Source organism: Coregonus lavaretus (assembly GCF_964263955.1).
Source record: "Coregonus lavaretus genome assembly, chromosome: 14".
Classification (NCBI taxonomy): Eukaryota; Metazoa; Chordata; class Actinopteri; order Salmoniformes; family Salmonidae; genus Coregonus; species Coregonus lavaretus.
The window spans coordinates 3,332,459-3,359,114 of NC_140001.1; the positions used below are offsets into that span (position 1 = coordinate 3,332,459).

The 26,656-nt window shown below is 46.8% G+C and overlaps 2 protein-coding genes across 2 annotated transcripts in view; both read right to left on the reverse strand.

Moving 5' to 3' along the window:
- Nucleotides 1-8,766, reverse strand: part of snx18a (sorting nexin 18a) — a 42,041-nt gene extending 33,275 nt beyond the window's left edge. Inside the window, exon 1 of the mRNA XM_084177042.1 lies at nucleotides 7,513-8,766. Coding sequence (XP_084033168.1) covers nucleotides 7,513-8,570 — 1,058 coding nt within the window. The 5' untranslated portion in view covers nucleotides 8,571-8,766. The remainder of the gene's footprint in view (nucleotides 1-7,512) is intronic.
- A 1,109-nt stretch (nucleotides 8,767-9,875) lies between these two features.
- hspb3 (heat shock protein, alpha-crystallin-related, b3) overlaps nucleotides 9,876-26,656 on the reverse strand; it is a gene marked incomplete at both ends in the record, with an annotated part of 110,608 nt that continues 93,827 nt past the window's right edge. Inside the window, 4 exon segments of the mRNA XM_084177377.1 lie at nucleotides 9,876-10,121; nucleotides 10,123-10,228; nucleotides 10,230-10,405; nucleotides 11,172-11,276. Coding sequence (XP_084033503.1) covers nucleotides 9,876-10,121; nucleotides 10,123-10,228; nucleotides 10,230-10,405; nucleotides 11,172-11,276 — 633 coding nt within the window.

Consider the following 26,656-nt stretch of genomic DNA (forward strand, 5'->3'; position numbering starts at 1 on the left):
CATTTTATTTTATTTTATTTTATTATTTGAGATAAGAGTCTCCAGCTTCAGAGATTTTTGCAGTTCGTTCCAGTCATTGGCAGCAGAGAACTGGAAGGAATGTCGGCCAAAGGATGTGTTGGCTTTGGGGATGACCAGTGAGATATACCTGCTGGAGCGCATACTACGGGTGGGTGTTGCTATGGTGACCAATGAGTTAAGATAAGGCAGGGATTTGCCTAGCAGTGATTTATAGATGACCTGGAGCCAGTGGGTTTGGCAACGAATATGTAGTGAGGACCAGCCAACAAGAGCGTACAGGTCACAGTGGTGGGTAGTATATGGGGCTTTGGTGACAAAACGGATAGCACTGTGATAGACTACATCCAATTTGCTGAGTAGAGTGTTGGAGGCTATTTTGTAAATGACATCGCCGAAGTCAAGGATCGGTAGGATAGTCAGTTTTACGAGGGCATGTTTGGCAGCATGAGTGAAGGAGGCTTTGTTGCGAAATAGGAAGCCGATTCTAGATTTAACTTTGGATTGGAGATGCTTAATGTGAGTCTGGAAGGAGAGTTTACGGTCTAACCAGACACCTAGGTATTTGTACTCTAGGTCAGACCCGTCGAGAGTAGTGATTCTAGTCGGGTGGGCGGGTGCCAGCAGCGTTCGATTGAAGAGCATGCATTTAGTTTTACTAGTGTTTAAGAGCAGTTGGAGGCTACTGAAGGAGTGTTGTATGGCGTTGAAGCTCGTTTGGAGGTTTGTTAACACAGTGTCCAATGAAGGGCCAGATGTATACAAAATGGTGTCGTCTGCGTAGAGGTGGATCTGAGAATCACCAGCAGCAAGAGTGACATCATTGATATACATGGAGAAAAGAGTCGGCCCAAGAATTGAACCCTGTGGCACCCCCATAGAGACTGCCATAGGTCCAAACAGCAGGCCCTCCGATTTGACACATTGAACTCTATCTGAGAAGTAGTTGGTGAACCAGGCGAGGCAGTCATTTGAGAAACCAAGGCTATTTAGTCTGCCAATAAGAACGCGGTGGTTGACAGAGTCGAAAGCCTTGGCCAGGTCGATGAAGACGGCTGCACAGTACTGTCTATTATCGATCGTGGTTATAATATTGTTTAAGACCTTGAGCGTAGCTGAGGTGCACCCATGACCAGCTCGGAAACCGGATTGCATAGCGGAGAAGGTACGGTGTGATTTGAAATGGTCGGTGATCTGTTTGTTAACTTGGCTTTCAAAAACGTTCGAAAGGCAGGGCAGGATGGATATAGGTCTGTAACAGTTTGGATCTAGAGTGTCACCCCCTTTGAAGAGGGGAATGACCGCGGCAGCTTTCCAATCCCTGGGGATCTCAGACGTTACGAAAGAAAGATAGGATGAACAGGCTAGTAATAGGGGTTGCGAAATTTTCGGCGGCTAATTTTAGAAAGGGCCCAGATGATTTGTAGGGGTCCAGATTTTGCAGCTCTTTCAGAACATCAGCTGTCTGAATTTGTGTGAAGGAGAAGCAGGGGGGGCATGGGCAAGTTGCAGCGGAGGGTGCAGAGCTGGTAACTGGGGTAGTGGTAGCCAGGTGGAAAGCATGGCCAGCCGTAGCAAAATGCTTGTTGAAATTCTCGATTATTGTAGATTTATCGGTGGTGATAGTGTTTCCTAGCCTCAGTGCAGTGGGCAGCTGGGAGGAGGTGCTCTTATTCTCCATGGACTTTACAGTGTCCCAAAACTTTTTGGAGTTAGTGCTACAGGATGCAATTTTCTGTTTGAAAAAGCTAGCCTTTGCTTTCCTAACGGCTTGTGTATATTGGTTCCTAACTTCCCTGAAAAGTTGCATATCGCGGGGGCTATTCGATGCTAATGCAGTACGCATTTTTGTGCTGGTCAAGGGCAGTCAAATCTGAGGAGAACCAGGGGCTATATCTGTTCTTAGTTCTGAATTTTTTGAATGGGGCATGCTTTTTTAAGATTGAGAGGAAAGCACTTTTAAAGAACAACCAGGCATCCTCTACTGACGGAATGAGATCGATATTCATCCAGGATACCTGGGCCAGGTCAATTAGGAAGGCCTGCTCGCTAAAGTGTTTTAGGGAGCGTTTGACAGTGATGAGGGTTGGTCGTTTGACCGCGGACCCGTTACTTACGCAGGCAATAAGGCAGTGATCGCTGAGATCCTGGTTGAAGACAGCAGAGGTGTATTTAGAGGGTAAGTTAGTCAGGATGATATCTATGAGGGTGCCCATGTTTACGGATTTAGGGTTGTACCTGGTAGGTTCCTTGATAATTTGTGTGAGATTGAGGGCATCTAGTTTGGATTGTAGGATGGCCGGGGTGTTAAGCATATCCCAGTTTAGGTCACCAAGCAGTACGAACTCTGAGGATAGATGGGGGGCAATCAATTCACATATGGTGTTCAGGGCACAGCTGGGGGCTGAGGGGGGTCTGTAGCAAGCGGCAACAGTGAGAGACTTATTTCTGGAAAGGTGGATTTTTAGAAGTAGAAGCTCAAACTGTTTGGGCGCAGACCTGGATAGTATGATAGAGCTCTGCAGGCTATCTCTACAGTAGATTGCAACTCCACCCCCTTTGACAGTTCTATCTAGACTGAAAATGTTGTAGTTGGGGATGGAAATGTCTGAATTTTTGGTGGCCTTCCTAAGCCAAGATTCAGACACTGGTAGGACATCAGGGTTGGTGGAGTGTGCTAACGCAGTGAATAACTCAAACTTAGGGAGGAGGCTTATGATGTTAACATGCAAAAAACCAATGCTTTTACGGTTACAGAAGTCAACAAATGATAGCTCCTGGGGAGTAGGAGTGATACTGGGGGCTGCAGGGCCTGGGTTAACCTCTACATCACCAGAGGAACAGAGGAGGACTAGAATAAGGATACGGCTAAAGGCTTTAAGAACTGGTCTTCTAGTGCGTTGGGTACAGAGAATAAAGCGGGCAGATTTCCGGGCGTTGTAGAATAGATTCAGGGCATCATGTACAGACAAGGATGTGGAAGGATATGAGTACAGTGGAGGTAAACCTAAGCGTTGGGTAACAATAAAAGAGATAGCATCACTGGAGGCACCGATTGAGCCCGTCTCCGCGTGTATGAGGGGGTGGAACAAAGGAACTATTTGAGGCAGTTTGAGAGGGACTTGGGGTTCTACAGTTAAGTTGTATAATAAGAACTAACTGGAACAGCAATAGGCAAGGCATATTGACATGGGAGAGAGGCATAAAGCAATCACAGGTGTTATTCGAGAGAGCTAAGACAACAACTGGCGATTAAAGTTTGGGCTGAGGCTAAACAGATAAACAGGACAGGGTACCGTGTAAAGGAACAGTCCAGCAGGCATCAGCTGTGCAGCTGAGTAATCATAAGGTCCAGTGAACAGCAATATGTGAGTCCGAGAGCAGTTCGAATTGGTGCTAAAGCACAGCGAGCAGGAAGCACGGCTGTTGTTTGCGTGTGCTAGCAGGCCGGGGCTAGCAGATGGATCTTCGTGGTCATCGCAACGGGAAGCCTGTTGAAACCACAGACGATTTGGTTGCAGCTAGCTAGTTGCGATGATCCGGTGTTAAAGGTCCAGTGATTCCGGCAGAAAATCCGATATGTTCTGAGTCGAAGATCCATCTGCTAGCCCCGGCCCGCTAGCACACGCAAACAACAGCCGTGCTTCCTGCTCGCTGTGCTTTAGCACCAATTCGAACTGTTCTCGGACTCACATATTGCTGTTCACTGGACCTTATGATTACTCAGCTGCACAGCTGATGCCTGCTGGACTGTCTGCACAGCGCGTGCTGTGCAGACAGTGCAGACTGGCCGATAATAGTCCAGGCTAGAGCTGGCTGGTAGGTAGTGCAGGCCACGGACAATGGTGAAAAACCGCTAACGGTGGCTAATAGCAAGTAGCTAGTTAGCTGGCTACTCCCGTCCGGTAGACAGAGAGGTAGATAGCCGGGATAAGGGCCTGGCTCGAGGCTAGCTCAAGGCTAACTGGTGCTTGCTTCGGGGGCGGTGGTGATTAGCCAACAGCAACATCCATTCGGTTGCGGCTAGCTAGTTGCGATCCGGTGTTAATGTCCAGTGATTCAGTTATTCTGGCAGAAAATCTGATGATCTGGGTGAAAACCGCTAACTGTGGCTAATAGCAAGTAACTAGTTAGCTGGCTAGCTAGTTTCAACTGGAGATTCTAGATAAAAGGTAAGTCAATAATAGAATCCGTTCCACATTGAGTGAGGCGGGTTGCAGGAAAGTATATTTAGTAGAAGGATGAAAAGTGTGATAGGGAAATATGTACGGAAAAAAAAAACCAGGCTATTTACACGGACACACACAGAGTACACGACCGCACTGCTACACCAATAAATTGTGAGCTTTTGATTGCTGATAGATATGCCTAGTGCACGGTTCTGACTGTCTGCATGGTGGTCGACCTGCTCATACAGTGAGGGAAAAAAGTATTTGATCCCCTGCTGATTTTGTACGTTTGCCCACAGACAAAGAAATTATCAGTCTATAATTGTAACGGTAGGTTTATTTGAACAGTGAGAGACAGAATAACAAAAAAGAAAAAAGAAAAACGCATGTCAAAAATTGATTTGCATTTTAATGAGGGAAATAAGTATTTGACCCCCTCTCAATCAGAAAGATTTCTGGCTCCCAGGTGTCTTTTATACAGGTAACGAGCTGAGATTAGGAGCACACTCTTAAAGGGAGTGCTCCTAATCTCAGCTTGTTACCTGTATAAAAGACACCTGTCCACAGAAGCAATCAATCAATCAGATTCCAAACTCTCCACCATGGCCAAGACCAAAGAGCTCTCCAAGGATGTCAGGGACAAGATTGTAGACCTACACAAGGCTGGAATGGGCTACAAGACCATCGCCAAGCAGCTTGGTGAGAAGGTGACAACAGTTGGTGCGATTATTCGCAAATGGAAGAAACACAAAAGACCTGTCAATCTCCCTTGGCCTGGGGCTCCATGCAAGATCTCACCTTGTGGAGTTGCAATGATCATGAGAACGGTGAGGAATCAGCCCAGAACTACACGGGAGGATCTTGTCAATGATCTCAAGGCAGCTGGGACCATAGTCACCAAGAAAACAATTGGTAACACACTATGCCGTGAAGGACTGAAATCCTGCTGCGCCCGCAAGGTCCCCATGCTCAAGAAAGCACATATACAGGGCCGTATGAAGTTTGCCAATGAACATCTGAATGATTCAGACGAGAACTGGGTGAAAGTGTTGTGGTCAGATGAGACCAAAATCGAGCTCTTTGGCATCAACTCAACTCGCCGTGTTTGGAGGCGGAGGAATGCTGCCTATGACCCCAAGAACACCATCCCCACCGTCAAACATGGAGGTGGAAACATTATGCTTTGGGGGTGTTTTTCTGCTAAGGGGACAGGACAACTTCACCGCATCAAAGGGACGATGGACGGGGTCATGTACCGTCAAATCTTGGGTGAGAAACTCCTTCCCTCAGCCAGGGCATTGAAAATGGGTCGTGGATGGGTATTCCAGCATGACAATGACCCAAAACACACGGCCAAGGCAACAAAGGAGTGGCTCAAGAAGAAGCACATTAAGGTATTGGAGTGGCCTAGCCAGTCTCCAGACCTTAATCCCATAGAAGATCTGTGGAGGGAGCTGAAGGTTTGAGTTGCCAAACGTCAGCCTCGAAACCTTAATGACTTGGAGAAGATCTGCAAAGAGGAGTGGAACAAGATCCCTCCTGAGATGTGTGCAAACCTGGTGGCCAACTACAAGAAACGTCTGACCTCTGTGATTGCCAACAAGGGTTTTGCCACCAAGTACTAAGTCATGTTTTGCAGAGGGGTCAAATACTTATTTCCCTCATTAAAATGCAAATCAATTTATAATATTTTTGACATGCGTTTTTCTGGATTTTTTTGTTATTATTCTGTCTCTCACTGTTCAAATAAACCTACCATTAAAATTATAGACTGATCATGTCTTTGTCAGTGGGGAAACATACAAAATCAGCAGGGGATCAAATACTTTTCCCCTCACTGTACCTCCCCTCTCTCTCCGTCCCTCGCTAGCTCGCTATGAATGATGCGAGTGTTCTCGGAAGTACGGCAAGTAATCAGTCTCTTCCGTTCCAAAACTTTTGAATCTCAGGAGTCTATTCTCAGCGGAATCGAATCTTGACACTCTGAAATGGGAGTCGACATCGGGAGTCGACGTGCAAGGAGTCGAGGAATCAATTATTTTGGAGTCGACTCTCCACCACTACGTCATAGTCGACTCTCCACCACTACGTCATAGTTGACTCTCCACCACTACGTCATAGTCGACTCTCCACCACTACGTCATAGTCGACTCTCCACCACTACGTCATAGTCGACTCTCCACCACGACGTCATAGTCGACTCTCCACCACTACGTCATAGTCGACTCTCCACCACTACGTCATAGTGGACTCTCCACCACGACGTCATAGTGGACTCTCCACCACGACGTCATAGTCGACTCTCCACCACTACGTCATGGTCGACTCTCCACCACGACGTCATGGTCGACTCTCCACCACTACGTCATAGTCGACTCTCCACCACTACGTCATAGTCGACTCTCCACCACGACGTCATGGTCGACTCTCCACCACTACGTCATAGTGGACTCTCCACCACTACGTCATAGTCGACTCTCCACCACTACGTCATAGTCGACTCTCCACCACGACGTCATAGTCGTTAACAGTTGGAAAATGGCAGAGAAAGGCCAGCGACAGCAGCCAAGTCCTGTATGGCAATACTTTGATAAGTTAAATGAGAAAGAAACGCAAACTTTGTGAGATGGATTGACGGTATTTTATGGGTTTTTTTAGTAATAAAAGTTCTAAAATCGAATCAAATAATTTTTAATCTAAATTTGCTTCATGAGATGTGCGTGACCCTACGGTCGCAACACATACATTCTAAGTGATTTCAAATGGGACTTCCCCCATTCTGATTGTTTTATACTGTTCAATTCAACCTAAATATATTTGCAGCACTGTCAGCAATTTCCTGCACTCATTTGAGATCATTTCCACACTGTCACAAAGGGCTGCACGACATGAGCAAACAATCCAGGACTTATTTTTAACCAAATGTTGCAATTGCGATTTGACTTGCAATTTAGAGCAATCATGGAAATAGAATGATTATTCTAATTCTGTAGTTAGAATATAATAGTGGACACTTTTGAATACAGTGTTGTTTGACATGGCAACGAATTAAAATGCCAGAGAGGAGTTATTGTAAAAGGGTAGGAACCAAAGTGTTGATGAGTGTTTCCTAGGGGACGCTATAATCTTCGGCTATATAGTCCCGTGTGGTTCACTTGGTAGAGCGTGGCGCTTGCAACGCCAGGGTTGTGGGTTCGTTTCCCACGGGGGGCCAGTATGAAAACATGTATGCACTCGCTAACTGTAAGTCGCTCTGGATAAGAGCGTCTGCTAAATGACTAAACTGTAAACAGACTGGCGAGGAGAGGAGAGGAGAGAGACCTACCTGTTGCAGGTGAGGAAGTGCTGGAACACGTCACATTTGGACAGGACCGGGTGGCTGGTCATGTGAGTCATCCACCATATCAAGCCCTTCCTCCTTTTAGAGATGAAGTCCTCCTCAAACCGCCCCGCCGCCTGCTTCTCTGGGATGTGGGGCACCGAGATGACAGGGAACTTCTCCACCAGCCGGGCATAGAGCCAGTCAAAGTGTTTATACCTCCTGTTTACCTGCGTCTGTGTGTGGGTGGGCGTCAGCTTGTAGGCAATGTAACTCTTCATTCCTTTGAACTTGGTCTGCTTGGTGGGGTCGTCGATGGTACAGGCGAAGGGGTACGGGTTTTCCTGCCATTCTGGGCCGTACTGCCCCATTATAACACATATCTTATCCCCATCTTTTACAAACCCAGCTGCCTCACCTAACACAAACGCTTCCCCACCTGATTTCACAAATGTTGAAAACCTATTGAGGTTCCTACTGACCGTGGCAGAGCTCTTGGCTTGTTGAGCGTTGCCACCTCTGGACACAGAAGATGTTGACAGGCTGTACGTAGACGGTCCGTTGCCGTCAAAGTCCCCCTGGTTACCACCCCCAACAACGCCGGGCTCGTCCGCCACCGTCGAGCTGTCATCCCAGTCTTCATCCCAGTCGTCATCGCTGCCCTGGCTGGCTTGGTAACCGTGCTGCGACGGCTGTGCTGGGGCAGGCGGTGGTAACGCTGTAAACCCAGACGATGTTGCTGATGTTTTGGACAAGTTTTCAATTAGATTTTGGATTTTATAAGAGGTGTCCCCGAAACCTCCGGTTGAACTATTGGGGTATCGGGATCCCTGGTAAGTATCCTCTGATGTGCCGCTGTCGTTAAACGTGGACGCGGTATCGTTCTTCAGGATCTCGACGTAGGACGCGGGGAAGAGTCCTCTCTCGCCTTTGCCGTTGGACCCTTCTAGCCATCCTTCAATGTCCTGTTCGCTGTACAAACTCACTATTTCATTTTCCTTTACCGATATCTCCCCTGGGTTTTCGGAATTGAAGTTGTATAAAGCCCTCGCCTTGAGCGCCATAGTTCAACAAATTACTGGAGTACCTAGCGCCCAACAAAATATCCAGCGAACTCTAGCGGGCGGGCTAGCCTATACAAACTCCACTGTCTCTACTAAGTTGTGAAGGCACACTGCTTGAAAACTGGCTCCTTAAATGTCCCTTCTTCAAGCGACCTACCTCGCAATCCAGTTGTCTTTTGCTACTGTTAAAAAAAAAAAAAATTGCGATAAAATCCCGTTATTTCGTCCAACTTTTACGCCATTTAAAATGTAAGCGGCTAGTTGTGGTGGTGGCTGCGTCCTCCTGCCTCTCTCTCACACAACACCCACACGTAACCAGTCTGAATAATCGAGGGTGGAGCTAGGGGGGGGATGAACAATCTAACAGGCAACACCAATCAAACACTGACCGCTTTAGTTGATGGGTGTGGAATTGGAAGTGGTGTGAGATTTGATTGATTCTTGAAAATATACATTTATAGATGGTATCAGAATCCTACTGTATTTATAATAGCTTGTACATATCCTTAAAAAAAATAATAATCAAAACGTAACATGGATGTAAACAATGTAAACAATCTGTAACAATGTAACATTTGATAACAATATTTATTTTTCTAGCACATTTGTCCCTTCAGGTCTCTTCCTTCAACAGAACAATTTCTAAACAATCTCATAACCATTTGTACGGTAAAAACAACATCATCACTGATACTGAAAGCCTCATGCCTAACATTCCCATTCTAGTCATAGATATCATAATGCCAGGTGGCCCTCAATGAGACCTCAAAACAGTGGTTGTCTGTCCTGTTTGTTTATCTATTTCGGATAAGAGCTATGATTTCAGAGAGGGACTTGAAGTGGGCTAGTTGTGCTACGTGTGCCAGTTCTCAATGACTGGGGTGGAACTTCCTCTGTCCATTTACTAAATTAAATATACACTTAACCATCACACTTCATATTTGTTCAAATGAAACGTATATTATTTTAATTGAGGTGAGAGGAGCTGAAGTAACATTTAAAGCGAGGAGGAACACTTTAAAAAACCTATTTTAAGAAAATAGATTTTAAATATATAATTACTGCTGTTAAATAATTCAATAACGTCAGCACCAACAGCTTTTTATAGCAAATTAGTATCAGATAGAAATGTAACAATTACAATGTTTAGAGAAATATTTGAAAATTAACTTCACACAAAAATAACAGACACAATTAATAAATCAATCACAATCAATCACTCATGTTAGTGGTACTGTAGCAGCTGATGTGTAATTTAACTCACATTCTTACCTAATCAATACAGTAATAATCAATAGTAAATAATCAATAGGGGTCCTCCTCCTCACTGGGTTGTATCCTAACAGGTGTTCTCTGTTTGGATTCCACCACCAGTATCCCATCATGACATAGGAGAGCCCTCAGATCCCCCGCCCGCTGCAGTTTCTCAGGCAGTGTGTACTGGCGGGTGAAGCTGCGGGTAACAAACCCATGTTCATCCATTCTGGCTCCATGCTGAGCCTTGATCAAGAGCCAGCCCTCAAAAACCTGAATCATGACATCCTCAGGTCTCGAACTGGGACACGTCCAGAAGCACCTGGTAAACAGGCTCAGTCCGCTGGGGCTGGGTTGTGGTAGTACCGTCAGAGGCCCCTTCTAATTTCACTACCCCAGGGCCTCACCCCTGGGTCGGGGAAGGCAGGCCCGGGCAGGGCGAACAGGTCATGGTCCTCCACACAGTCGTCCAATTCCCTTCCTTGGAACAGGGCCTGGTGACGGACGGGGCTGTTCACCCAGTGGGTTATGGACACTCCCTCCATGGTTCTGCCTGCCTCCCAGTCCATGTCCCAGAAAGCCTATTGTGTTGCTGTGTGGCAGAGGGGAGTGAGCTTCACAGTCGCTCAAATTAAATTTACATTTTACATTTTCGTCATTTAGCAGACGCTCTTATCCAGAGCGACTTACAGTTAGTGAATGCATACATATATATATTTTTTTTCATACTGGCCCCCAGTGGGAAACGAACCCACATCCCTGCCGGCCAAACCCTCCCCTACCTTGGACGACGCTGGACCAATTGTGCGCCGCCCCATGGGTCTCCCGGTCGCGGCCGGCTGCGACAGAGCCTGGACTCGAACCAGGATCTCTAGTGGCACAGCTAGCACTGCGATGCAGTGCCTTAGACCACTGCGCCACCCGGAAAGAAAAGAAAGTCGCTATGGAGCAAACTGAATATGAGAAGATATCCAGCAACTCTTGGTAGGACAGGGGAGGTTTGCTTCCAAAGTAAATCTTCTATTGTTAAAACCATCTGCATCCCAGTGCTAGTCAGTCTTCTATTGTTGCCATGGCAAAGCAGAGGATTGAGATTGGCGGTCTGTGATCGTGTCGTCTCTCAGCCTCTCAGTCCGAAAACCTCTTGTGTTGCTGTGGCAGAGTCACTGAGCTTGACAGTCGGTCAGATGACATCAAGGCAGGCAGGCCTATATTTAGGACGGCCTGTGATTGGCCCGTGGTTGCTCTACCTATGTTGCTGTGGCAGGGCAGAGGAGTGAGCTTGGCGGACAGTCAGTTGAAATCATTGCAAACTTATCTATATTAAGGACAGCCGGTGTTCCTGGCCAGGGAGTGCGGGGCGGGGGCCAGGAGGTGGGGGCCAGGAGGTGGGGGCATGGCGGTGGGGGCCTGGCGGTGGGGGCCTGGGGGTGGGGGCCTGGGGGTGGGGGCCTGGCGGTGGAGTTCTGGGGGTGGGTCTCAAGTCCTAATAGTGGTGGGAAGGGATCAGACCTGGGTTCAAATTGCTATTTAAAATGTTTCACTTTTCATTTGCTTTAGCCTGCCTGGAGTATCAGATGGGTTTGCACTTTTGCAACAATTTTTTTTGGTTCCACTGACCAGGGAAGCTCAATCAAGCCCAGCTAAAGTATTTGCAATCATTTCAAATAGTATTTGAACTCAGGTCTGGACCTGGTGGTGATATGAGAGGGCTGTTTTTAGAGCTGGCAGATATGCAGCAGGAGATAAGATTGCATATGGACACAGGGCCGGGGAATCCCCATAGAGATACAATATGATGATCTCATTCTGTGGGAATCCCTCGGTCCGCTTGTCATGATGACACCTGCGTGCTCAGTCCCCTCCTGTACTCCCTGTTCACTCATGACTGCATGGCCAGGCACGATTCCAACACAATCATTAAGTTTGCCGATGACACAACATTGGTAGGCCTGATCACCGACAACGACGAGACAGCCTATAGGGAGGAGGTCAGAGACCTGGCCGTGTGGTGCCAGGATAACAACCTCTCCCTCAACGTGACCAAGACAAAGGAGATGATTGTGGACTAAAGGAAAAAAAAGAGGTCTGAGCACGCCCCCATTCTCATCGACGGGGCTGTAGTGGAACAGGTTGAGAGCTTCAAGTTCCTTGGTGTCCACATCACCAACAAACTAACATGGTCCAAGCACACCAAGACAGTTGTGAAGAGGGCACGACAAAGCCTATTCCCCCTAAGGAGACTGAAAAGATTTGGCATGGGTCCTCAGATCCTCAAAAGGTTCTACAGCTGCACCATCGAGAGCATCCTGACTGGTTGCATCACCGCCTGGTATGGCAACTGCTCGGCCTCCGACCGCAAGGCACTACAGAGGGTAGTGCGTACGGCCCAGTACAACACTGGGGCCAAGCTTCCTGCCATCCAGGACCTCTATACCAGGCGGTGTCAGAGGAAGGCCCTAAAAATGGTTAAAGACTCCAGCCACCCTAGTCATAGACTGTTCTCTCTGCTACCGCACGGCAAGCAGTACCGGAGCGCCAAGTCTAGGTCCATGAGGCTTCTAAACAACTTCTACCCCCAAGCCATAAGACTCCTGAACATCTAATCAAATGGCTACCCAGACTATTTGCATTGCCCCCCCCCCCCCCCACACTGCTCCAGAGTCCAATGGCGGCGAGCTTTACACAACTTCAGCAGGCGCTTGGCATTGCTCATGGTGATCTTAGGCTTGTATGCGGCTGCTCGGCCATGGAAACCCATTTCATGAAGCTCCAGAGTAACAGTTATTGTGCTGACGTTGCTTCCAGAGGCAGTTTGGAACTCGGTAGTGAGTGTTGCAACCGAGGACAGACGATCTTTACACGCTACGTGCTTCAGCATTCGGCGGTCCCGTTCTGTGATCTTCTGTGGCCTACCACTTCGCGGCTGAGCCGTTGTTGCTCCTAGACGTTTCCACTTCACAATAACAGCACTTACAGTTGACCGGGGCATCTCTAGCTGGGCAGAAATTTGACAAACTGACTTGTTGGAAAGGTGGCATCCTATGACGGTGCCATGTTGAAAGTCACTGAGCTCTTTAGTACAGGCCATTCTACTGCCAATGTTTGTCTATGGAGATTGCATGACTGTGTGCTCGATTTTATACACTTGTCAGCAACAGGCCGAATCCACTCATTTGAAAGGGTGTCCACATACTTTTATATAAATAGTTTATGTAACTTTCAAAATACAGAAATATGGCCAGTATGATGCATTTTGCTTCAGTAGAAGCAGCAGCAGTAGCAGTAGCAGTAGTAGTAGTAGTAGTAGCAGTAGCAGTATAGTAGTAGTAGTAGTAGTAGTAGTAGTAGTAGTAGTAGTAGTAGTAGTAGTAGCAGTAGTAGTAGTAGTAGTAGTATTAGCAGTAGCAGTAGTAGTAGCAGTAGTAGTAGTGGTAGTAGTAGCAGTAGTAGTATTAGTAGTATTAGTAGCAGTAGTAGTAGTAGTATTAGTAGTATTAGTAGCAGTAGTAGTATTAGCAGTAGTAGAAGCAGTTGTAGTAATAGTAGTAGTAGTAATAGTATTAGCAGTAGATTTTTGCTCTAGCAGTAGTAGTAGTAGTAGTAGTAATAGTAGTAATAGTAACAGTAGTAGTAGCAACAGCAGTAGCAGAATAGTAGTAGTAGTGTTAGTAGTAGTATTAGTAGCAGTATTATTAGTAGTAGTGGTAGTAGCAGCAATTGTAGTAGTAGTAGTAGCAGTAGTAGTAGTAGTAGAAGCAGCAATAGTAGTAGTAGTAGTAGTAGTAGTAGTAGTAGTAGTAGTAGTAGTAGTGGTGGTGGTGGTGGTGGTGGTGGTAGTAGTAGTAGTAGTAGTAGTAGTAGTGGTGAGAGAAAAATGACGTATTTACCTGATTTGTTTGATATTAATAGTTATCAATTACATACTTAACAAAGAGAAAGACATTTCTGTTCTACTAATGCTGTGTTTTGGTAAAGGGATGGTCTCCACAGTAGCTCCCAGCACCTAATCTGGGCGTACGCTCACTAGAGATAGCTTGAGCTAAACCCCTCATTGTTTCTAATCATTCTTGCATCTGGGAAACTAAGCCGGGCTGGGGGTTAAAACAACACAAGGTGGAGATAGCCATAGGATGAACCCAAGGTGGCTTATGATGCCCCCTGATCTGCATGGGAGGGGTGGAACCAGCCATGACTATGCATTTTAGATCTACTATATGAAGATCTCTGCAGTTTCTGTATGCGTGAGCGATCGGCCCAACACTCAAGACTGTTGGGTCGACCAGACTCACTTACTACCTAATTAATACGTTTTGAATAAAGTAATATCCTGACTGGTGATTGACCTTGTCTTTCCTCATTATTGATTAGAATTTCCACGACATAGTAATAGTAGCAATAGCAGTAGCAGTAGTTGTAGTAGCAGCAGCAGTAGTACTAGTAGTAGTACTAGTAGTAGTACTAGTAGTACTACTACTACTAGTAGTAGTAGTAGTAGTAGTAGTAGTAGTAGCAGCAGCAGTAGTACTAGTAGTAGTACTAGTAGTAGTACTAGTAGTACTACTACTAGTAGTAGTAGTAGTAGTAGTAGTAGTGAAAATAGTAGCAGTAGTAATAGCAGTAGTAGCAGTAGTAGAGCTCAGTATAAAAGGGGCAGTAGTAGAGCTCAGTATAACAGGGTCAGTGGTAGAGCTCAGTATAACAGGGTCAGTAGTAGAGCTCAGTATAACAGGGTCAGTAGTAGAGCTCAGTATAACAGGGTCAGTAGTAGAGCTCAGTATAACAGGGTCAGTGGTAGAGCTCAGTATAACAGGGTCAGTAGTAGAGCTCAGTATAACAGGGTCAGTAGTAGAGCTCAGTATAACAGGGTCAGTAGTAGAGCTCAGTGTAACAGGGTCAGTAGTAGAGCTCAGTATAACAGGGTCAGTAGTAGAGCTCAGTATAACAGGGTCAGTAGTAGAGCTCAGTATAACAGGGTCAGTATGGGGACTCAGTATAACAGGGTCAGTAGTAGAGCTCAGTATAACAGGGTCAGTAGTAGAGCTCAGTATAACAGGGTCAGTATGGGGACTCAGTATAACAGGGTCAGTAGTAGAGCTCAGTATAACAGGGTCAGTAGTAGAGCTCAGTATAACAGGGTCAGTATGGGGACTCAGTATAACAGGGTCAGTAGTAGAGCTCAGTATAACAGGGTCAGTATGGGGACTCAGTATAACAGGGTCAGTAGTAGAGCTCAGTATAACAGGGTCAGTGTGGAGCTCAGTATAACAGGGTCAGTAGTAGAGCTCAGTATAACAGGGTCAGTAGTAGAGCTCAGTATAACAGGGTCAATAGTAGAGCTCAGTGTAACAGGGTCAGTAGTAGAGCTCAGTATAACAGGGTCAGCAGTAGAGCTCAGTATAACAGGGTCAGTAGTAGAGCTCAGTATAACAGGGCCAGTAGTAGAGCTCAGTATAACAGGGTCAGTATGGGGACTCAGTATAACAGGGTCAGTAGTAGAGCTCAGTATAACAGGGTCAGTGATAGAGCTCAGTATAACAGGGTCAGTAGTAGAGCTCAGTATAACAGGGTCAGTAGTAGAGCTCAGTATAACAGGGTCAGTAGTAGAGCTCAGTATAACAGGGTCAGTAGTAGAGCTCAGTATAACAGGGTCAGTATGGGGATTCAGTGTAACAGGGTCAGTAGTAGAGCTCAGTATAACAGGGTCAGTATGGGGACTCAGTATAACAGGGTCAGTAGTAGAGCTCAGTATAACAGGGTCAGTAGCAGAGCTCAGTATAACAGGGTCAGTAGTAGAGCTCAGTATAACAGGGTCAGTAGTAGAGCTCAGTTTAACAGGGTCAGTAGTAGAGCTCAGTATAACAGGGTCAGTAGTAGAGCTCAGTATAACAGGGTCAGTAGTAGAGCTCAGTATAACAGGGTCAGTAGTAGAGCTCAGTATAACAGGGTCAGTATGGGGACTCAGTATAACAGGGTCAGTAGTAGAGCTCAGTATAACAGGGTCAGTAGTAGAGCTCAGTATAACAGGGTCAGTATGGGGACTCAGTATAACAGGGTCAGTAGTAGAGCTCAGTATAATGGGGTCAGTAGTAGAGCTCAGTATAACAGGGTCAGTAGTAGAGCTCAGTATAACAGGGTCAGTAGTAGAGCTCAGTATAACAGGGTCAGTAGTAGAGCTCAGTATAACAGGGTCAGTAGTAGAGCTCAGTATAACAGGGTCAGTAGTAGAGCTCAGTATAACAGGGTCAGTAGTAGAGCTCAGTATAACAGGGTCAGTAGTAGTGCTCAGTATAACAGGGTCAGTAGTAGAGCTCAGTATAACAGGGTCAGTAGTAGAGCTCAGTATAACAGGGTCAGTAGTAGAGCTCAGTATAACAGGGTCAGTAGTAGAGCTCAGTATAACAGGGTCAGTAGTAGAGCTCAGTATAACAGGGTCAGTAGTAGAGCTCAGTATAACAGGGTCAGTAGTAGAGCTCAGTATAACAGGGTCAGTAGTAGAGCGCAGTATAACAGGGTCAGTATGGGGACTCAGTATAACAGGGTCAGTAGTAGAGCTCAGTATAACAGGGTCAGTAGTAGAGCTCAGTATAACAGGGTCAGTAGGGGGACTCAGTATAACAGGGTCAGTAGTAGTGCTCAGTATAACATGGTCAGTAGTAGAGCTCAGTATAACAGGGTCAGTAGTAGAGCTCAATATAACAGGGTCAGTATGGGGACTCAGTATAACAGGGTCAGTAGTAGAGCTCAGTATAACAGGGTCAGTAGTAGAGCTCAGTATAACAGGGTCAGTATGGGGACTCAGTATAACATGGTCAGTGGTAGAGCTCAGTATAACAGGGTCAGTAGTAGAGCTCAGTATAACAAGGTCAGTATGGGGACTCAGTATAACAGGGTCAGTAGTAGAGCTCAGTATAACAGGGTCAGTAGTAGAGCTCAGTATAACAGGGTCAGTATGGGGACTCAGTATAACAGGGTCAGTAGTAGAGCTCAGTATAACAGGGTCAGTAGTAGTGCTCAGTATAACAGGGTCAGTAGTAGAGCTCAGTATAACAGGGTCAGTAGTAGAGCTCAGTATAACAGGGTCAGTAGTAGAGCTCAGTATAACAGGGTCAGTAGTAGAGCTCAGTATAACAGGGTCAGTAGTAGAGCTCAGTATAACAGGGTCAGTAGTAGAGCTCAGTATAACAGGGTCAGTAGTAGAGCTCAGTATAACAGGGTCAGTAGTAGAGCTCAGTATAGCAGGGTCAGTAGTAGAGCGCAGTATAACAGGGTCAGTATGGGGACTCAGTATAACAGGGTCAGTAGTAGAGCTCAGTATAACAGGGTCAGTAGTAGAGCTCAGTATAACAGGGTCAGTAGGGGGACTCAGTATAACAGGGTCAGTAGTAGTGCTCAGTATAACAGGGTCAGTAGTAGAGCTCAGTATAACAGGGTCAGTAGTAGAGCTCAATATAACAGGGTCAGTATGGGGACTCAGTATAACAGGGTCAGTAGTAGAGCTCAGTATAACAGGGTCAGTAGTAGAGCTCAGTATAACAGGGTCAGTATGGGGACTCAGTATAACATGGTCAGTGGTAGAGCTCAGTATAACAGGGTCAGTAGTAGAGCTCAGTATAACAAGGTCAGTATGGGGACTCAGTATAACAGGGTCAGTAGTAGAGCTCAGTATAACAGGGTCAGTAGTAGACCTCAGTATAACAGGGTCAGTATGGGGACTCAGTATAACAGGGTCAGTAGTAGAGCTCAGTATAACAGGGTCAGTAGTAGAGCTCAGTATAACAGGGTCAGTATGGGGACTCAGTATAACAGGGTCAGTAGTAGAGCTCAGTATAACAGGGGCAGTAGTAGAGCTCAGTATAACAGGGTCAGTAGTAGAGCTCAGTATAACAGGGTCAGTAGTAGAGCTCAGTATAACAGGGTCAGTAGTAGAGCTCAGTATAACAGGGTCAGTAGTAGAGCTCAGTATAACAGGGTCAGTAGTAGAGCTCAGTATAACAGGGTCAGTAGTAGAGCTCAGTATAACAGGGTCAGTAGTAGAGCTCAGTATAACAGGGTCAGTAGTAGAGCTCAGTATAACAGGGTCAGTAGTAGTGCTCAGTATAACAGGGTCAGTAGTAGAGCTCAGTATAACAGGGTCAGTATGGGGACTCAGTATAATAGGGTCAGTAGTAGAGCTCAGTATAACAGGGTCAGTTGTAGAGCTCAGTATAACAGGGTCAGTAGTAGAGCTCAGTATAACAGGGTCAGTTGTAGAGCTCAGTATAACAGGGTCAGTAGTAGAGCTCAGTATAACAGGGTCAGTAGTAGATGCTCTCCATCTTGTTAGCTACTATTTTGTATTTTATTTATGTGGATAAAGCATTGACGTATAGTTACGTTCCTATACGCCAAAAGCATCCATCATTGAAACAAGACCCTTGTCACTGTGTTGCCTAGTTGCTGTGTTGCCTAGTTGCTGTGTTGTCTAGTCACTGTGTTGCCTAGTTGCTGTGTTGCCTAGTCGCTGTGTTGCCTAGTCGCTGTGTTGCCTAGTCGCTGTGTTGCCTAGTCACTGTGTTGCCTAGTCGCTGTGTTGCCTAGTCGCTGTGTTGCCTAGTCGCTGTGTTGCCTAGTCACTGTGTTGCCTAGTGGCTGTGTTGCCTAGTCACTGTGTTGCCTAGTCGCTGTGTTGCCTAGTCACTGTGTTGCCTAGTGGCTGTGTTGCCTAGTGGCTGTGTTGCCTAGTCGCTGTGTTGCCTAGTCGCTGTGTTGCCTAGTCGCTGTGTTGCCTAGTCGCTGTGTTGCCTAGTTGCTGTGTTGCCTAGTCGCTGTGTTGCCTAGTGGCTGTGTTGCCTAGTGGCTGTGTTGCCTAGTGGCTGTGTTGCCTAGTGACTGTGTTGCCTAGTGGCTGTGTTGCCTAGTGGCTGTGTTGCCTAGTGGCTGTGTTGCCTAGTCGCTGTGTTGCCTAGTGGCTGTGTTGCCTAGTGGCTGTGTTGCCTAGTGGCTGTGTTGCCTAGTGACTGTGTTGCCTAGTGGCTGTGTTGCCTAGTGGCTGTGTTGCCTAGTGGCTGTGTTGCCTAGTCGCTGTGTTGCCTAGTGGCTGTGTTGCCTAGTGGCTGTGTTGCCTAGTGGCTGTGTTGCCTAGTCGCTGTGTTGCCTAGTGGCTGTGTTGCCTAGTCGCTGTGTTGCCTAGTCGCTGTGTTGCCTAGTGGCTGTGTTGCCTAGTGGCTGTGTTGCCTAGTCACTGTGTTGCCTAGTGGCTGTGTTGCCTAGTCACTGTGTTGCCTAGTCGTTGTGTTGCCTAGTCACTGTGTTGCCTAGTGGCTGTGTTGCCTAGTGGCTGTGTTGTCTAGTCGCTGTGTTGCCTAGTCACTGTGTTGCCTAGTGGCTGTGTTGCCTAGTCGCTGTGTTGCCTAGTGGCTGTGTTGCCTAGTCACTGTGTTGCCTAGTCGTTGTGTTGCCTAGTCACTGTGTTGCCTAGTGGCTGTGTTGCCTAGTGGCTGTGTTGTCTAGTCGCTGTGTTGCCTAGTCACTGTGTTGCCTAGTGGCTGTGTTGCCTAGTCGCTGTGTTGCCTAGTGGCTGTGTTGCCTAGTGGCTGTGTTGCCTAGTGGCTGTGTTGCCTAGTCGCTGTGTTGCCTAGTCGCTGTGTTGCCTAGTCACTGTGTTGCCTAGTCGCTGTGTTGCCTAGTCACTGTGTTGCCTAGTCGTTGTGTTGCCTAGTCACTGTGTTGCCTAGTCGCTGTGTTGCCTAGTGGCTGTGTTGCCTAGTCGCTGTGTTGCCTAGTGGCTGTGTTGCCTAGTGGCTGTGTTGCCTAGTGGCTGTGTTGCCTAGTCGCTGTGTTGCCTAGTCGCTGTGTTGCCTAGTCGCTGTGTTGCCTAGTCGCTGTGTTGCCTAGTCGCTGTGTTGCCTAGTCGCTGTGTTGCCTAGTCGCTGTGTTGCCTAGTCGCTGTGTTGCCTAGTCGCTGTGTTGCCTAGTGGCTGTGTTGCCTAGTGGCTGTGTTGCCTAGTGGCTGTGTTGCCTAGTCACTGTGTTGCCTAGTGGCTGTGTTGCCTAGTGGCTGTGTTGCCTAGTCGCTGTGTTGCCTAGTGGCTGTGTTGCCTAGTGGCTGTGTTGCCTAGTCGCTGTGTTGCCTAGTGGCTGTGTTGCCTAGTCGCTGTGTTGCCTAGTGGCTGTGTTGCCTAGTGGCTGTGTTGCCTAGTCGCTGTGTTGCCTAGTGGCTGTGTTGCTTAGTGGCTGTGTTGCCTAGTCACACACACATACACACGTTAGCAATGAGATCACCTGGAGAAAGTATATACTGCCACATACAGTTGCCATAAAGAAATGAACATCTCTCTCCTCTCTGGGCAACTGTCCTGTAGATGGCACCATATAGTCAGGAATGCGCTGACGCTGTTGAAGGGGATGGAGCAGACGTCAGTGTTCCATCGTGTTTGTTCCTCAGCATTGAATGTCTGGTTGTTTCATGTACTGTAGGTCAGCTGAGGTAAACTCACTCAGATCAGTAGGAAGAACATCTGTATTCTATGGCATTGCAATACATGGGAATTCATAGGCTACATATATAGGGTAAATTCCACAATTAAATAGAACAGTATGATGCTATATCTTTATGGGGTGGGGGGGAATCCTACTATATTCATGCAGGTCATATAAGGTAAAAGGCTAACACATGGCTAACGTAACATCAAAGAACAGGGTAGATTAAAGGCATATGGTGGAGGATAGTGCCCCAGTTTCCCTCTCTCTCCTGGTGGAGGATAGTGCTCCAGTTTCCCTCTCTCTCCTGGTGGAGGATAGTGCTCCAGTTTCCCTCTCTCCTGGTGGAGGATAGTGCTCCAGTTTCCCTCTCTCCTGGTGGAGGATAGTGCTCCAGTTTCCCTCTCTCTCCTGGTGAAGGATAGTGCTCCAGTTTCCCTCTCTCTCCTGGTGGAGGATAGTGATGATATTGATCCAGTTTCCCTCTCTCTCCTGGTGGAGGATAGTGCTCCAGTTTCCCTCTCTCTCCTGGTGGAGGATAGTGCTCCAGTTTCCCTCTCTCTCCTGGTGGAGGATAGTGCTCCAGTTTCCCTCTCTCCTGGTGGAGGATAGTGCTCCAGTTTCCCTCTCTCTCCTGGTGAAGGATAGTGCTCCAGTTTCCCTCTCTCTCCTGGTGAAGGATAGTGCTCCAGTTTCCCTCTCTCTCCTGGTGGAGGATAGTGCCCCAGTTTCCCCCTCTCTCCTGGTGGAGGATAGTGCTCCAGTTTCCCTCTCTCTCCTGGTGGAGGATAGTGCTCCAGTTTCCCTCTCTCTCCTGGTGGAGGATAGTGCTCCAGTTTCCCCCTCTCTCCTGGTGGAGGATAGTGCTCCAGTTTCCCTCTCTCTCCTGGTGGAGGATAGTGCTCCAGTTTCCCTCTCTCTCCTGGTGGAGGATAGTGATGATAGTGCTCCAGTTTCCCTCTCTCTCCTGGTGGAGGATAGTGCTCCAGTTTCCCTCTCTCTCCTGGTGGAGGATAGTGCTCCAGTTTCCCTCTCTCCCCTGGTGGAGGATAGTGATGATAGTGCTCCAGTTTCCCTCTCTCTCCTGGTGGAGGATAGTGCTCCAGTTTCTCTCTCTCTCCTGGTGGAGGATAGTGCTCCAGTTTCCCTCTCTCTCCTGGTGGAGGATAGTGATGATAGTGCTCCAGTTTCCCTCTCTCTCCTGGTGGAGGATAGTGCTCCAGTTTCCCTCTCTCTCCTGGTGGAGGATAGTGCTCCAGTTTCCCTCTCTCTCCTGGTGGAGGATAGTGCTCCAGTTTCCCTCTCTCTCCTGGTGGAGGATAGTGCTCCAGTTTCCCTCTCTCTTCTGGTGAAGGATAGTTCTCCAGTTTCCCTCTCTCCTGGTGGAGGATAGTGCTCCAGTTTCCCTCTCTCTCCTGGTGGAGGATAGTGATCCAGTTTCCCTCTCTCTCCTGGTGGAGGATAGTGCTCCAGTTTCCCTCTCTCTCCTGGTGGAGGATAGTGCCCCAGTTTCCCTCTCTCTCCTGGTGGAGGATAGTGCTCCAGTTTCCCTCTCTCTCCTGGTGGAGGATAGTGCCCCAGTTTCCCTCTCTCTCCTGGTGGAGGATAGTGATCCAGTTTCCCTCTCTCTCCTGGTGGAGGATAGTGCTCCAGTTTCCCTCTCTCTTCTGGTGAAGGATAGTTCTCCAGTTTCCCTCTCTCCTGGTGGAGGATAGTGATCCAGTTTCCCTCTCTCTCCTGGTGGAGGATAGTGCTCCAGTTTCTCTCTCTCTCCTGGTGGAGGATAGTGATGATAGTGCTCCAGTTTCCCTGTCACTCCTGGTGGAGGATAGTGCTCCAGTTTCCCTCTCTCTCCTGGTGGAGGATAGTGATGATATTCATCCAGTTTCCCTCTCTCTCCTGGTGGAGGATAGTGATGATATTGATCCAGTTTCCCTCTCTTTCCTGGTGGAGGATAGTGATGATATTGATCCAGTTTCCCTCTCTCTCATAGCCCTGTGTGTTCATCATGCACAGTCATTTTCACTCAGCAAAACCAGAAACGGCCAATCGAATGCCAAACAAAATGAAACATTTATAGAGTCTGACTGTGTGGTAAAGAACTACGTAGGGGAAACATGATAGAAATAGTGATTCTGGCCAATTAGATGTCTTGACACCTCTGTGAGCCAACATGTCATCACCACAGCCTGCTGTTTCTAGCCTGAGTTCCAGATCTGTTTGTGTAGCTTGCCAACTCAATTGCTGTCATTGACACGATTGGTGGAGTTGGCAAGACAGCACAAACAGATCTGACTCGAGCCACAAGGTTTCTCCTCTCCTGAAGTCTGCCATTACGTCTGTTTACCTTGTGTGACTGGAGACACTGTGACAGCTGATGATATGTGATATGGGACAGACTCCTCTTAGAAGTGGACAGAAGAAGTTGTCTCTCCCGCCATAGAAACAAAAAGATACAGAACACAGTGTGTTTGGGTTAACTGTGACCTTCATCAAGCGCTGGAGTCCAGAGACTGATGAGACTGACAGGTCTGAATGACACTGTTCCAACTCCTTGTGACTCTGAGGCAGTCCTAATATGGTGTTGTGACCAATAGGATTACCTCAGTCCTATATGGAGACCGTACTGATGGTGTTGTGACCAATAGGATTACCTCAGTCCTATATGGAGACCGTACTGATGGTGTTGTGACCAATAGGATTACCTCAGTCCTATATGGAGAACGTACTGATGGTGTTGTGACCAATAGGATTACCTCAGTCCTATATGGAGACCGTACTGATGGTGTTGTGACCAATAGGATTACCTCAGTCCTATATGGACACCATACTGATGGTGTTGTGACCAATAGGATTACCTCAGTCCTATATGGAGACCATACTGATGGTGTTGTGACCAATAGGATTACCTCAGTCCTATATGGAGACCGTACTGATGGTGTTGTGACCAATAGGATTACCTCAGTCCTATATGGAGACCGTACTGATGGTGTTGTGACCAATAGGATTACCTCAGTCCTATATGGAGACCATACTGATGGTGTTGTGACCAATAGGATTACCTCAGTCCTATATGGAGACCATACTGATGGTGTTGTGACCAATAGGATTACCTCAGTCCTATATGGAGACCATACCGATGGTGTTGTGATCAATAGGATTACCTCAGTCCTATATGGAGACCGTACTGATGGTGTTGTGACCAATAGGATTACATCAGTCCTATATGGAGACCGTACTGATGGTGTTGTGACCAATAGGATTACCTCAGTCCTATATGGAGACCGTACTGATGGTGTTGTGACCAATAGGATTACCTCAGTCCTATATGGAGACCGTAACGATGGTGTTGTGATCAATAGGATTACCTCAGTCCTATATGGAGACCGTACTGATGGTGTTGTGACCAATAGGATTACATCAGTCCTATATGGAGACCGTACTGATGGTGTTGTGACCAATAGGATTACCTCAGTCCTATATGGAGACCGTACTGATGGTGTTGTGACCAATAGGATTACATCAGTCCTATATGGAGACCATACTGATGGTGTTGTGACCAATAGGATTTCCTCAGTCCTATATGGAGACCATACTGATGGTGTTGTGACCAATAGGATTACCTCAGTCCTATATGGAGACCGTACTGATGGTGTTACGACCAATAGGATTACCTCAGTCCTACATGGAGACCGTACCGATGGTGTTGTGACCAATAGGATTACCTCAGTCCTATATGGAGACCGTACCGATGGTGTTGTGACCAATAGGATTACCTCAGTCCTATATGGAGAACGTACTGATGGTGTTGTGACCAATAGGATTACATCAGTCCTATATGGAGACTATACTGATGGTGTTGTGACCAATAGGATTACCTCAGTCCTATATGGAGACCGTACTCAGTGTGTTGTGACCAATAGGATTACCTCAGTCCTATATGGAGACCGTACTGATGGTGTTGTGACCAATAGGATTACCTCAGTCCTATATGGAGACCGTACTGATGGTGTTGTGACCAATAGGATTACCTCAGTCCTATATGGAGACCGTACTGATGGTGTTGTGACCAATAGAATTACCTCAGTCCTATATGGAGACCGTACTGATGGTGTTGTGACCAATAGGATTACCTCAGTCCTATATGGAGACCGTACTGATGGTGTTGTGACCAATAGGATTACCTCAGTCCTATATGGAGACTGTACTGATGGTGTTGTGATCAATAGGATTATTTCAGTCCCATATGGAGACCGTACTGATGGTGTTGTGACCAATAGGATTACCTCAGTCCTATATGGACACCATACTGATGGTGTTACGACCAATAGGATTACCTCAGTCCTATATGGAGACCGTACTGATGGTGTTGTGACCAATAGGATTATTTCAGTCCCATATGGAGACCGTACTGATGGTGTTTTGACCAATAGGATTACCTCAGTCCTATATGGACACCATACTGATGGTGTTGTGACCAATAGGATTACCTCAGTCCTATATGGAAACCATACTGATGGTGTTGTGACCAATAGGATTATTTCAGTCCCATATGGAGACCGTACTGATGGTGTTGTGACCAATAGGATTACCTCAGTCCTCTATGGACACCATACTGATGGTGTTACGACCAATAGGATTACCTCAGTCCTATATGGAGACCGTACTGATGGTGTTGTGACCAATAGGATTATTTCAGTCCCATATGGAGACCGTACTGATGGTGTTTTGACCAATAGGATTACCTCAGTCCTATATGGACACCATACTGATGGTGTTGTGACCAATAGGATTACCTCAGTCCTATATGGACACCGTACTGATGGTGTTGTGACCAATAGGATTACCTCAGTCCTATATGGAGACCGTACTGATGGTGTTGTGACCGATAGGATTACCTCAGTCCTATATGGAGACCGTACTGATGGTGTTGTGACCAATAGGATTACCTCAGTCCTATATGGACACCATACTGATGGTGTTGTGACCAATAGGAATACCTCAGTCCTATATGATGGTGTTGTGACCAATAGGATTACCTCAGTCCTATATGGAGACCATACTGATGGTGTTGTGACCAATAGGATTACCTCAGTCCTATATGGAGACCGTACTGATGGTGTTGTGACCAATAGGATTACCTCAGTCCTATATGGAGACCGTACTAATGGTGTTGTGACCAATAGGATTACCTCAGTCCTATATGGAGACCGTACTGATGGTGTTGTGACCAATAGGATTACCTCAGTCCTATATGGAGACCGTACCGATGGTGTTGTGATCAATAGGATTACCTCAGTCCTATATGGAGACCGTACTGATGGTGTTGTGACCAATAGGATTACCTCAGTCCTATATGGAGACCGTACTCAGTGTGTTGTGACCAATAGGATTACCTCAGTCCTATATGGAGACAGTACTGATGGGGTTGTGACCAATAGGATTACCTCAGTCCTATATGGAGAACGTACTGATGGTGTTGTGACCAATAGGATTACCTCAGTCCTATATGGAGACCGTACTCAGTGTGTTGTGACCAATAGGATTACCTCAGTCCTATATGGAGACCGTACTGATGGTGTTGTGACCAATAGGATTACCTCAGTCCTATATGGACACCATACTGATGGTGTTGTGACCAATAGGATTACCTCAGTCCTATATGATGGTGTTGTGACCAATAGGATTACCTCAGTCCTATATGGAGACCATACTGATGGTGTTGTGACCAATAGGATTACCTCAATCCTATATGGAGACCGTACTGATGGTGTTGTGACCAATAGGATTACCTCAGTCCTATATGGACACCGTACCGATGGTGTTGTGACCGATAGGATTACCTCAGTCCTATATGGAGACCGTAATGATGGTGTTGTGACCAATAGGATTACCTCAGTCCTATATGGACACCATACTGATGGTGTTGTGACCAATAGGATTACCTCAGTCCTATATGATGGTGTTGTGACCAATAGGATTACCTCAGTCCTATATGGAGACCATACTGATGGTGTTGTGACCAATAGGATTACCTCAATCCTATATGGAGACCGTACTGATGGTGTTGTGACCAATAAGATTACCTCAGTCCTATATGGAGACCGTACTGATGGTGTTGTGACCAATAGGATTACCTCAGTCCTATATGGAGACCGTACCGATGGTGTTGTGATCAATAGGATTACCTCAGTCCTATATGGTGACCATACTGATGGTGTTGTGACCAATAGGATTACCTCAGTCCTATATGGAGACCGTACTCAGTGTGTTGTGACCAATAGGATTACCTCAGTCCTATATGGACACCGTACCGATGGTGTTGTGACCAATAGGATTACCTCTGTCCTATATGGAGACCGTACTGATGT